Here is a 12,998-nt window from a genome sequence, read left to right as displayed (position 1 = left end):
CCCCCCATTTTCAGATGATGGTAGACCCTCATGGGTCTCCAACCACTGGATCGTGGGTAAACGTGGGATGCCATGTTCTTCCCAACGGTTTGGGGCATAGCGAAATTGTCGCGATTTCATGAGATCGTGTGTCCTTTCTTTAGGTGATGAGCATCTGACCGGTATATATTTCTGGTTGGTATATATCTCTAGTCGGTACGCGCCCGTACACGATGTTTTACCAAGACTCTGCTCGTGCCACTCAACTGAGGAGACTCACCTCAGGTTGAGAGATGAGGACATGGCCGAGCTGGTATTTTTCATTACTCAACACCCTTTTTTTTTTCAAGTCTCCTCTATACAATTAATTTGCACAAACTTCAAACGTTAATAATTTGCTTTTTCTTTTTCTTTCTTTTTCCATATTGATTGTTTTTATTTTCTTGGAAGTTAGTAATTGTGAGTTTTGCACTAGTGAAGGATTGAAAAAGGGCAAAGTGGTTTATTTAAAGAAAGGTGCTTTTGGCATTAAATAGAATGTAATTGAAAATGGGGTTTTAACATAATTTTAGAGGGGTGCCACTAGTTCAACTCAAACAAAGGATTAGTAGCTCGTGTAATAATGGTATGGGAATGGGATCCTAAAACCTGATAGGGCATTAAGATATTTTTGCAATGGAGAGAAAAAACTGGCAAGGCTAAAATTAAAGTAATATATAGAGTAAGAAGTAAATTTAAATACAATATGCTTCACATTAATATCAATCTTTACCCATAGCTAAACAAATTTTTTCTCCAAATTGAATTGGGTCAATTCACAAACTTATATGAAGCTTAAACATGAGTGAGTGACTGAAAAAGATTTGGAAAGATGGAGCACAAAAGGTGCATTTAGTGTGCCACATTGTATTGGATTGTACTGAATTGTAATGGATTGTATTGTGTAAGAATGTATTAAATAATACAGTACTATGTTTGGTAGAGTATTGACTGTATTGTATATTTTTAATTTTCAATATTATTAAATAATATTAAATAGTTATTATTTATTTATATTAAATAAATATGATATGAATTTAATAAATAATTTGATATTTAAATTAATTGATTATTTAGATTTATTAATAAAAGATAATTATCTGCAGCGGACTTCAGTATCTTTCCTTATTTATCATATAAACATAAATTAATATATTATAGAAATATAATATTTGATTTGTATTGAATATAATAGTTAATATTAAATAAATAATTAAAATAGAAAGTGGCCTGTGCAAATTAGACACGCAAGGGGGTGGACGGTCTCCTTTACACTTTGATTGCCCAAAGTGGCATGACGTAGTAATACAAGAAAGCAATAAAGGGTGTTGATATAAATTCCCCACTGTAAATTTTTAAAAACTGTTATTTTGTAAAGAAACCCATTGAATGTCAAAATTACATGTGTATAAATTCACATGCTCACAAGAAGCTTACGAATCCATACTTGAAATCCATAAACTAGCCTTTAGATGGTTCACGAGTGGGCTCCGGTTGGACACATCTAAAACTTGACTGCATTTTAGATGTGAAAATTTCAATTACCGCTTGTGTTTCTCCTCCTTTCGCGACATCATTTGATTTAATACAAAAATTCATTGAAATAAACTCTTTTACTGACATATATTAATTTTTCTCTCCACTTCCTCTTCTAACTATTACTTCTTCCATATCCGATGTACTAAGATATAAAACATCATATTTTATATTTAATTCTCTCTTATTTTAAATTGATGTTTTGAGTGCACACTCTTACAACAATTACAATCGTTATATCCTTTGGGCTATTTATCAATGAACTTATTTGCACTAAAATATTATTTTGAAAGACAAAAATAATCTTAAGGACATTACATAGCATGTCTTGACTTTTATTTATTTTATTTACAGCTACATTTTACTTGGTACAACATATTACAGCTACGCCATGGCTTTTATTTATTTTATTATAGCCATGCTTCGGACAACATATTATTTATTTTAGTAAATATTTACAAGACATTCAACATCATGTCAAATGTATTTATTAGGGTTTGGAGAGAAGCCGTTTCATTCATCGAGACCGATGACACCTGCAAAGACGCAAAAGAAATTAATTAACAATCACTAATAACTACTAGTTCAAAACATCTCAAACCACATAAAAACTAGCGGCAGAGTCTGCAAGCAAAGACTGCCAGGGGATGACCACTGGATTGATTAAATAAGAACGCAAAATAATAGGGGAGTAATTCGAATGATTAAGTTAACATACTTACCCCAAGCTACTCCGGGACCGGGATTTGGACCTGAGGGAGATGAACGTTCTTTAAAAAATTGTAAAGAAGAGTAAAAATTTCATGATTAAGACTAAATAAAATTTCATTATTCAACCTATACTTTAGGCAACATGATTCAAGTAAGTAAAGCATTCAACTGGGAAAAAAGACATGAAGTTCACAAAAAATGGTATATTACTGGGATTTGAGTGGAGTACAAGACCCCTTCCAATAACGGAATCTGGTCCAGCAAGAGGAATCTGCAAAATATATATAACAGGATAGAGATGAGTGAGTTGGAGTTGGGTCCATGAAGATATAAATAGAAACATAACGAAGTCAAAATGACAAGGAGGTGAAAGAGTACCTTCTCGTAAATTTTAAAAGTAGCAGTACCTGAATCAGATATATAAATCAGAAAAGAGTTAATGACTCGACAAATATCGCACACCATAAACAACTACATTAGTCAACATGATATTATGTGCAGCATCTACATACCGTCAACATCAACAGTGATATTGTCTATAACACCTTTAGTTCCAGCAGGTTTAAAAGGGGCTCCTGAAAGAAAACCAGCAAATGATGAATTAAGAAGGAATTCTATGACATGAAAGAGGGTTTTTATTCCCAGGTTTGACGCAAGTTATTAGGCTTACATAATAGAAATACTTCACAGTTAAAGGGCCATGTATACCAGTTGTTATCCAAACATTATTTACGTTTCCGTAAGTGTGAATAACCAGTGCATGATCACCAGGAGTGACACCAGAGATGTTTCCTTCCACGGTTGTTGTACCTAGAAGAAGAACAAAATTTAGCCAAAAAAAAAAAAAAAAAATTAGTTTAGACATGATTTAATTAAGAACAATAATTTCCAGAACCAACTAATTAATCAGTGATTAAATTACCATTTCCTTCCTGGGTAAAGGAAATAGTTCCAATACGACCCACAACTCCAGTAAGAACTACAGTTGCATTCACCGTTGTGCCACGTGATCTGAGCAATATAAAATATTACATTTAAGTGAACGGTCGAGAGTATAAAAATCGTAAACTCCCAACAAACATAGAAACAACACCATCAGAAGGAAAATATATATATATATAATTTTTTTTTTCAAAGTTTCAAAGGATAAAATAATCTTTTAATGCATTAAAGGGTTAAATAGTTTTTTTGTTTAGATTCTCTTACAAATTCTAATAGTGTTAGTGGTAAATTAGTTGTTTAATATAAGTTTGAAAACATAGAAAATGTAGAAAATATATTAAAACTTTTTTATGATTAAATGTATGTATGATAAAATTAAGATGGTGCAAAGATAATTTCTAAAATTAAAAAAAAAATTTACAATCACCATCAATAGTTAACTTCTCATCTTGAGGTAAAACCGATGAGAACTGTTAAAAAAGAGGTAAACCTAGAAGCATAAACAGCGAGACAACCAAATCTAACAGTCAAGTTCGGATCTCTAAGCAAAAACATAAAAATATAATCAAATACAATAAATGATCAACAAAAGTCAACACAAATAAATACAAGAGGTGGCTAAGTTACAGCATCTATAACTTACAGTTGCTTCACCCAATCCGCCATCCTTGTATTTGCGTGCTTTTTCTCTGTAACCAGGACACGTGTAGTATTTCCTTTGGGTGTGTATGTTACAGATGCTGTAATATAGCAACCTCCATAAATACATTTTCGGAAACCATATTGATTAGATCAAAAGTGATATAAGAGAAGTGAAATGAATAGTACCTCGGAAAACCCCTTATAGAAAGGAAAATGAAGAGGGCTTGTAGAGACGCGAGAGAGAGAGAGTATACAGAGATTGGTTTGTGGGGGCTGACAAATTTATAAGAGTGTGTGAACAGTAGTGATTCAAGAATATTACAAGCTTTGTTGTAAGTCCCGTCTATATTGCAGCTGAGGTATAGTGTCACAATTTTTGTCCTTATCCCAACTAACCATTGATTTAAAAGTCAAATAATCCAAAGTGGTTTAGATTGCCACGCATATCTTTAAGCACAGCAGTGAAGTCTGTTCTTAAAGGCAAATTTGGGTGCAACAAAATTGTGGTTGTAGGTAACAACACTCTAGTGTGCCAATAAATGATAGGCGAACGATGATTTTTGCACTAGTAGAATTTCAATTGTATTATCACATAATGTTTTTGTAATCTTTAGATGGATTAATTGACAAGGAGTGTAAAACCAACAATTTTAATAATGCGATAAATATGAGTAAATTTGAAAAGGTTTAAAGAAAAAAAGATGTTCAAATGGTGTTCTTCATAAGTAATATCAGTGAGCAATTAAAGTAGTATCGATTAGTATTAATCAGCCCATTGATTTTGCAGAGGCCATTTTCGTGTATTAATGACAACAAAATTTTGAATACACAACAATCATAATAAACCAATAAATTGAAGAAAATTTGAAAATTTTTGAAAAAATAATGATGTGCAAAATGATGATTCATAAGCGATATAAATCAGTAATTAAAATAGTATTCATTAGTATCAACCACGCACTTGCTATCAGAGGCCATTTTAAGTGCTATCAGAGGCCATTTTCATGCATTAATGATAACAAATTTTTAAATCCCGAAATTGTTTAGAATTTTTTTGAAACTTCTATTTTAGTATGATTTAGATTTGGTACTCGATTGAGTTTTTACTGGGATCCACTTATACATATCATCTTCTACAATCAACAATCAGGATTAAAAGGTAAACAAATTTAACGTGATTCGACAATAAAACTTAGGTCCATGGAGATAAGAGAAAATAATCGTTTTACTAACAATTAACAGAGCACAAATTTGAATAATGAAACCTCACTTCCAAAATACTCAAATACACTTAATATTGTCACATATTATAAAAAGAAATATTTTCCCAACACACATTCCCTCACATCTCTAAATAGTACAAAAACCAACTAAGCTCTTAAGGAAACGCTCAAGCTTTTGCACTTGCATGTGCTTCCTTTCTTTGCAAGGAGAGCTAAAACATCTAAGCAATCTCATATTTTGGGATAATTCAAAAATGAGAATTGCTTCTCTAATTATCGCAGCAAAAGTCTAATTTCTTTTCTTTTTTTCATTTTGCTTTTCATCAGCTACTTCCACGTCCTCCGTACATCATCTTTCTTCTTTTTGATGGAATCATTTGGTTGTTGGTATTGCCCCAAACTTCATCTTTACATATTCAAGTTCCTTATATTTTTCTGACTAATTTTTCAATGCAACGATCCATTTTGCGTGGATTTCATGATTAATTTTTGTGTGTTAACTTTCATTTGTGCTGAAAAGAACTTAGATGTATTTCATGCCTACCACCCGTTTAATACCATAATTATATCTCTCTTGTCGAACTCTCTTTACCAAGAATAGCATTTGAAACTATCTTTTTTTTTTTTTGTTCATTTGGTTTTACCTTTTTCTTCCATGAGGAATTATATCTCTCTTGTTGAACTCTCTTTAGCAAGAATAACATTTGAAACTACCTTTTTTTTTTTGTTTGGTTTTAACTTTTTCCATTTGTGCTGAAAATGACTTAGATGAATCTTATTCCGACCACCTCTTTAATACCAAAATTACATTTCTCTTGTTGAAATCTCTTTAGCAAGAATAGCATATGAAACTGTCTTTTTTTTTTTTTTGGGCATTGGTTTTAACTTTTTCTTCTATGAGGAATTATATATCTCTTGTTGTAACTTTCTTTAGCAAGAATAACATTTAAAGCTACCTTTTTTTTTTTTTTCTTTAGTTTCAACTTTTTCTTCCATGAGGAATTTCGTTATAGATGGCAAGCATCATATACATCCAAGTCATTTTCAGCACAAATGAAAGTTAACACACAAAAGTTGATCATGAAATCCACACAAAATGGATCATTGCATTGAAAAATTTGTCACAAAAAAATAAAGAACTAGAATATGTAAAGATGAAGTTTGGGGCAATACCATCAACAACCAAATGATTCTAGCAAAAAGAAAAAAGATAATGTATAGAAGAAAAACCTAAAACCAAAAAAAAAAAAAAAAAGGTAGTTTCAAATTCAGATGTTATTCTTGATAAAGAGAGTCCAACAAGAGAGATAATTTTGGTATTAAACGTGAACAAAAAAGCAATAAACAGAAAATTAATTAATGACAAAATTAATCTGTAAAAAAAAATCCAATTGAATTTTGCTACTGTTGATTGATATGATGACATGTAAGTACCATTGATTGTTGATTGATATGATGATGATGGAAGCCAAGTGTGTTATGTACTACAACGAGGGAAAATCAATAATTAATTTCAGGAGTCAACCTACCATGCAGCTGTATTTCATGCAAGGCATGCCTTTTTTTTTTTTAGAAGGAAATAAACGATTTCATTAAAGCAAAGATGATAACACAGATTCGACTTCCACTGGAATTGGTTCCAACCATACAACAGTTTCATTGTTCCTTAGAGCTAACTTGGCTAAGGAATGGGCATGAGTATTACATGATCTAGGAGTGTGATAGCAGCTGAAATTCTGGAAATCCTTACTAAGACTTTGAATTTCTGAAATCACCCACATAACCTCTGTCCTACTGCCCTCTTTGTTGTTAATTAACTTCACCACTTCTTGACAATCTGACTCCACCATTATGCATTGAAAAGCTGCACTTTTTGCCACCACTAACCCCCATTCAACAGCTTCAGCTTCTGCAGTCTTTACATCCCCTGTAAACAGAGTGGTTTTTACAGCAGCCACTTTAACTTTGTTGCATGAGTCTCTAATAACAACCCCCAGGCCAGCCTTTTGCCTTTCAAAATTAACAGCAGCATCAACATTAACTTTGAATGTATTATCAGGAGGAGGGCTCCATACTTGCTGATTCTTGGAAGAAGATGTTGCCTTTAGTTCCAGCTTCAGCTGTTTCACTCTTCTATAAGCCTCCACCACAGCCTCAACTCTTGAAATAGTTAGCAATGGTTCCATTTTCTTTCCTTCAAACAGAAACTTATTCTTGCCATACCAGATAGTCCAGCAGATAGCTACCATAACTTCAATGTCTGACTTTGTTAATTTCTTAGCCATTTCAACCATAATTTCCAACATGTCTTGGTTAACAGCATCAGGGAAACATGTTTCAAAGGGGGCATACCTCCAGACCTTCTTGGCAGCTTTACATAGTAACAAAGCATGAGCTGTAGTTTCCTTACCTTGCTTGCAAATTTGACATGTAGGCTCCAGCAGTATCTCTCGTCTTCATAAATTATCAGCAGTAGGCAAAAGGTTATGAGATGCTCGCCACATGAAGATTTTAATTTTTTCCGGCAATTGAAGGGTCCATAACAAATTCCAGTGGTGCAAACTCGTGGATGAACAGCTAGGCTTATCCGGATGCTTAATCTTAAGCGACAATTGGTATCCGCTTTTTACAGAATATTGCCCTTTTTTATCAAAGTGCCAAATCACCTCATCCATTCGTGGTCTCCTCGACAGCGGAATTCGTAGAATTTCAGCTGCATCCTCATCCATAAACCACTGTCTCACCTTCCTTTGATCCCAAATATTTTCCTGACTAATGAGATCTGCTACTGAAGCATATGCTGCCACATTTCGAATTGATATCGGCTTAAATGTTTCTGGCCTTGGAATCAATTGTCTCTACATATTTGTATCTTTTCACCATTGACGATCCTCCATCTGATTCCTTTTTGCAGCACTTGTCTTCCCCACAGAATAGACCGCCATATGTACGAAGGATTAGATCCTGCTCGAGCTTGTAAAAAATCAGTCTCCTTGTAATATCTAGCCTTTAGCACTCTAGTGACCAATAATTCTGGGTATTGCAGCAATCTCCACCCTTGTTTGGCCACTAAAGCCCGGTTGAAGCTAGACATTTCCCTGAAACCGAGGCCTCCTCTACTCTTAGCATGACTCATCTTTCCCCATCTTGCCTAGTGAATTCCGCGCTTGTCCTCTTTTGATCTCCACCAAAACTTGGCCTTTGCCTTCTGAATATCATCACACAACCCTAGGGGTAACTTAAAGACGCTCATTGCATAGGCTGGTATCGCTTGAGCCACAGCTTTGATAAGAACTTCTTTCCCTCCACTTGAGAAAAAATGATGTTGCCAGCTTGCAATCTTGCTCACCACTTTCAGCTTCACCTCATTGAAGAAGCTTGTCTTCTTTCTTCCAACCATAGATGGAAGGCCCAAATATTTTCCGTGCCTAGAAACCACATTAAGTTGGAAAATGTTTTTTATTGCTTCAGCTCTGTCCTCTGGAATGCTACCACTAAACACTATGGATGACTTCTCAAAGTTAAAGAGTTGTCCTGAAGCAGCTGCGTAGCAATCAAAAATGGCTTTTAGGTTCTTGCAGCTGTCAACTGAAGCTTTAGTGAACACAAGGTTGTCGTCCGCAAAAAGTAAATGTGAGATAGTGAGCTCTTTCCCGAATTTCAGCCCTTGAATGAGGTGATTACGCTCTGCCTGCAGCAACAAGTTGGAGAAAGCCTCTGCAGACAAAATGAAGAGATATGGAGACAACGGACAGCCTTGCCTAAGGCCTCGTTGAGGGCGAATCATCCCTTTTGGATTTCCATTAATAAGTACAGAGAAAGATGATGTAGTAACACAATTCATGACCAGCTCTACCCATCTATTTGGAAAACCTAGTTTAATCATTGTGTGCTTCAAAAAATCCCACTCCATCCTATCATATGCTTTGCTAATGTCTAACTTTAAAGCCACTAGCCCATTTCTTTTCCCCTTGCTGTGTTTAATCTTATGGAGGCATTCATAACCAATAATGATATTGTCAGTAATAAGCTTATTGGGTATGAATGCACTCTGATTGGGTGAGATAATCTGAGTAAGGATAGGCTTCATTCTATTAGCTATGGTCTTAGCAACAAGCCTATAGATTACATTACAAAGACTAATTGGTCTGAATTCTGTAACTTTCCTAGGCTTGTGGACTTTTGGAATTAAAGCAATGTAAGCGTGGTTTAACTGAGATAATGTACCTTGCTCATTCAGCACATGCAAGCACGTTTCAATCACTCCTTCTCCCACTGTGAGCCAGTGTTTCTGAAAGAAGACAGCAGGGAGCCCATCTGGTCCAGGGGCCTTTGTTGGGCACATTTGGCTCAGCGCATTTGAAACCTCCTCGGCTGTGAAAGGCTGCTCCAGCATGCTCTTCATATCTTGGGTCACTTTCGGCATCAGGCCCACCAAAGCATTATCTATTTGGTCTTGGCTTGTTCTTGAAGAGGTAAAGATCTCTTGAAAATACTCACAAAATTCAGCTTCCACTTCAGCGATATCCTCTGTCCATTTTCCTTGTCCGTCTTCGATTCCCCAAATCTTGTTCTTCATTTTTCGAGCCGAAGCTTTAGCATGAAAGAATTTCGTATTTTTATCTCTTTCCTTTAACCAATCAGCCCTCGATCGTTGCTTCCAATACATTTCTTCATCAATCAGCAGATTATGGATTCTTTTTTCTAATCTTCTATACTCATCACCCCTGTCATAATGCTCAAAATTTCGTTTAACCCTTTCTAGCTGCTCCCTTAATCTTTTTAATTCTTCTTCTCGACCTCCGAACTCCCGCTTACTCCACCCTTTAAGCCTCGCCATCGAATTCTTGGCTGAATTTTGAAACTGGAGCACAGGATCTCCATTTTTCTAGCTCCCACAATTACTCTACTCATCTTGAACAATACTCTTACACATATCGTAAGCACTCCACATGTCTTCATAGTGCACTCTAGGGAAAGACTTTCTAACATAACTCTCACATTTTCCTCGCTCTTTAACTTCCATTAGCACTGGGCAATGGTCGGAGCCCACTGTTAACAGGTTCGTAGCTGGAGAATCAAAGAAGCTATTAGCCCAGCCTTTACTACAAAAAAATCTGTCCAATCTCTCTTCAACTAAATTGGGACCAAACCGACGGTTGGACCAGGTAAATGGGTAACCTTTGCAGCCTACGTCGATTAAGTTACAATCTTGAACAGCCTCTCGGAAGCTAAGCATCATATTCACATTTCGGTCTTGGCCACCATTCTTCTCCCTTGGATCTAAAATTTCGTTGAAGTCACCAAAGCACAGCCACGGAAGATCAGACAGACTTGCCAATCGTCGGAGGAGTGTCCACGTGTGCTGTTTTTGTTGGGTTTCCGGGTGTCCGTAAATCCCTGTGCACCTCCAATGCTTTCCATTTTCTGATTGGACAACAGCGTCTATATGATGATTGCTGAAAGAGCTTATATTTACATGAACCTCACTGCTCCAGCACAACGCTAACCCTCCACCTAAGCCCTTCCTATTTACAGCAAAACAATTCTCAAAATTCATCCGATTGCAAACCTCCCTCACTTGCACAGCCATTAATTTAGTTTCACAAAAAAACAAAATATGAGGTTTGTGTGTTTGGAGAATTCGCTTCACCTCTAGGCGCATCCGGGTATTCCCCAAACCCCGGACGTTCCAGCTTAGCATTTTCATGGTTGTCGGCGGGGCTGTGCACCAGCCGCCGCCGATATGTCTTCTTGCATTGTTGTCTCATCCTCCACGATTGTGTTTTCGGGCTACTCCCAGCACACCTTGAGTTTTGTTGCCGGGGGGTATGTCTGAGTGTTGGTTGTTAACAGGTAATTTGGACTAATCCCTTTTAGTCTTTTTTTTCTGGACTTAGCTCATTCTCCTCATTTCTATGCCTCTTGGTTCCAGGTGGGTTACCAATCCTGTCTCTTCTGCTTAAAAGGTTCCTGGCTTGAAATTTCCATTTTCTCCCTTTGGGCTTTAGTTTAGCATTCCTCGGCCCACTTATCTTTCCTTCCTTATTGTTTTCTTCTGGATACTGTATAGACTTTTGGTGAGTCACTTTTGTAGCCCTCTCTTTCCCTCTTTCAATATCAGTGCTTTCCCTCCCATTATTTCCTTCTTTTTTGTTCAAAGTACTCATTGAGCCTATATTGTCTGCTGTGCTAGCTTGTGCTTTGCAGTCTATCAGCTGTTGTCTCGATTCTTCAACCCTATGCATTAATTGCACTTCAAACACTTCTGCCACTTGGTTTACTTTTGGTTGTTCTGTATTTTTGTTTTTCCCAATACAGGTTGCCTCTGAACCGCTTTCCAGAACCGGGCTAGCGTGCCATTGTTGCACTTGTTGTTGTCTTGAGTTTGCAGGTGGGGAGCTTGGTTTTTGGTGCTCATTGCTCCATTTCTCCTTGTTCTTGTAGAATTTAGCTATTTCAGCTGCAGTTTTGGCTCTTAACCAGCTTCCATATGGCAAGTTCTCCTTAGGTTGTCCTTGATACTTAAGGCATTCTCTGAATTGGTGTCCTAAGATACCACAGCAAAAACAAAAGTCCGGCAATCTCTCATACACCATCGCCATCGGAATCTTCTTCTTTCCTTCAACTTCAATGAACAAGATCTTTTTAAGAGGCTGCATTATATCTACCGAAATTCTCAGCCGAGCAAATATTCCTATACATTCCCCATCTTCATCAGTTTCAATCTCCTTAACTTCTCCAATCTTTTCTCCCAATTTTTGGACTGCACATTTCTGCATACACATGATAGGCACATTATGGATTTGCACCCAAAAGGATGCATGTGTGAAGGTCTGCTCATTGACATTTCCAATCCCTTTCGGTTCAATCATCACTATCAATGCTCCTGCAAAATGCCAAGGCCCACCTATGAACACCCTTCTCTTTTCTTCCTCCGAATTAAACTTGAAGATGAATACATTGTTGCCTGCACTTTCCACTTTAAATTCTTTTATGGATCTCCACACTTGTTGCAAAGCAGCTCTCAATCCTTCTATACTGACTCCTTTGTTTAGCATGATTTTACCCACTAAACAATTAGCCGCAATTTTTTGACCTTCCTCCTTCATGCTCCCAAAGAATTCAATCTTATCATTCTCCTCTTCTTGTAGAGTGATTGCACTGCACTTTCGAATAAGTTCTTTTGTGTCCATTCCAAACGGCTAAGAAAATCTAAGAAGATTTTTAAACCAACTGCCAACAACCACTCTCTGTAATGAAATGAAAACCAACGAAACTACCTCACCATCTCTCAGATCCTACTCTATATTTTACTCTATGTTAAAACAATAAAAGGGACCACTCAACACGTGAGTGACAGATAGAGTCATCACGACTCTTTTACCTTCCATTCTTAATGCTTCTTTCAGAGAGAAAGAGAGCACTGTAGAAAGAAGACCCATGCAGGGCATGCCTGCAACCGGTACAATCGATTTTTAACCGGTTAATATGATAAAAATTATATTTTTCATTTATTTTTAATGTGAAACAATTATGAAAAAATAGAGAAAAAGATAAAATCATAATTAAATGAGGAAAAATATTGTAATAATTTTAAATTTATAAATTGTACAAGAAACTATAAAGATATTACAAATATGTCACACAATAGCTATATTCCTACTTAGTTTGTTACATTCTAATATTTATAGTGTATGTTTCTAGTTTACTTTTCAATTTCTATTTTTCGTAATGATTTATCTAAATTTTAATAAGTTGTTCCAACTCATTTTTCCACCAATTTTTGGTTTTGTGTTTTCACTTTTTTTTATTAAATTCCGACTTTTTAGGTGAATATTTTAAGTTTATTTTTTATATCTCTATATTTTGTTACACTTTATCTAGTTTTGGTAAGTTATTCTAACTTATTTTTTTCACTACTTC

At 35.8% G+C, this 12,998-nt stretch overlaps 1 protein-coding gene across 1 annotated transcript; it reads right to left on the bottom strand.

The window, feature by feature from the left end:
* Positions 1 to 2,067: 2,067 nt before the first annotated feature.
* Positions 2,068 to 3,873, bottom strand: LOC112098148 (superoxide dismutase [Cu-Zn] 1-like). The gene is made up of 9 exons (XM_024183778.1): positions 3,851 to 3,873; positions 3,698 to 3,748; positions 3,188 to 3,276; positions 2,974 to 3,075; positions 2,778 to 2,840; positions 2,644 to 2,672; positions 2,476 to 2,536; positions 2,277 to 2,306; positions 2,068 to 2,090 (listed from the first exon to the last, which is right to left on the bottom strand). Exons 1-9 carry the CDS (start codon positions 3,871 to 3,873, stop codon positions 2,068 to 2,070), a joined length of 471 nt encoding a protein of 156 aa, XP_024039546.1.
* Between the last annotated feature and the right edge of the window lie 9,125 nt (positions 3,874 to 12,998).

Source organism: Citrus clementina, unplaced genomic scaffold (assembly GCF_000493195.1).
Source record: "Citrus clementina cultivar Clemenules unplaced genomic scaffold, Citrus_clementina_v1.0 scaffold_5, whole genome shotgun sequence".
Lineage (NCBI taxonomy): Eukaryota > Viridiplantae > Streptophyta > Magnoliopsida > Sapindales > Rutaceae > Citrus > Citrus x clementina.
The sequence above is the reverse complement of the archived record's forward strand: the minus strand, read 5'-3'. Positions and strand labels throughout refer to the sequence as shown.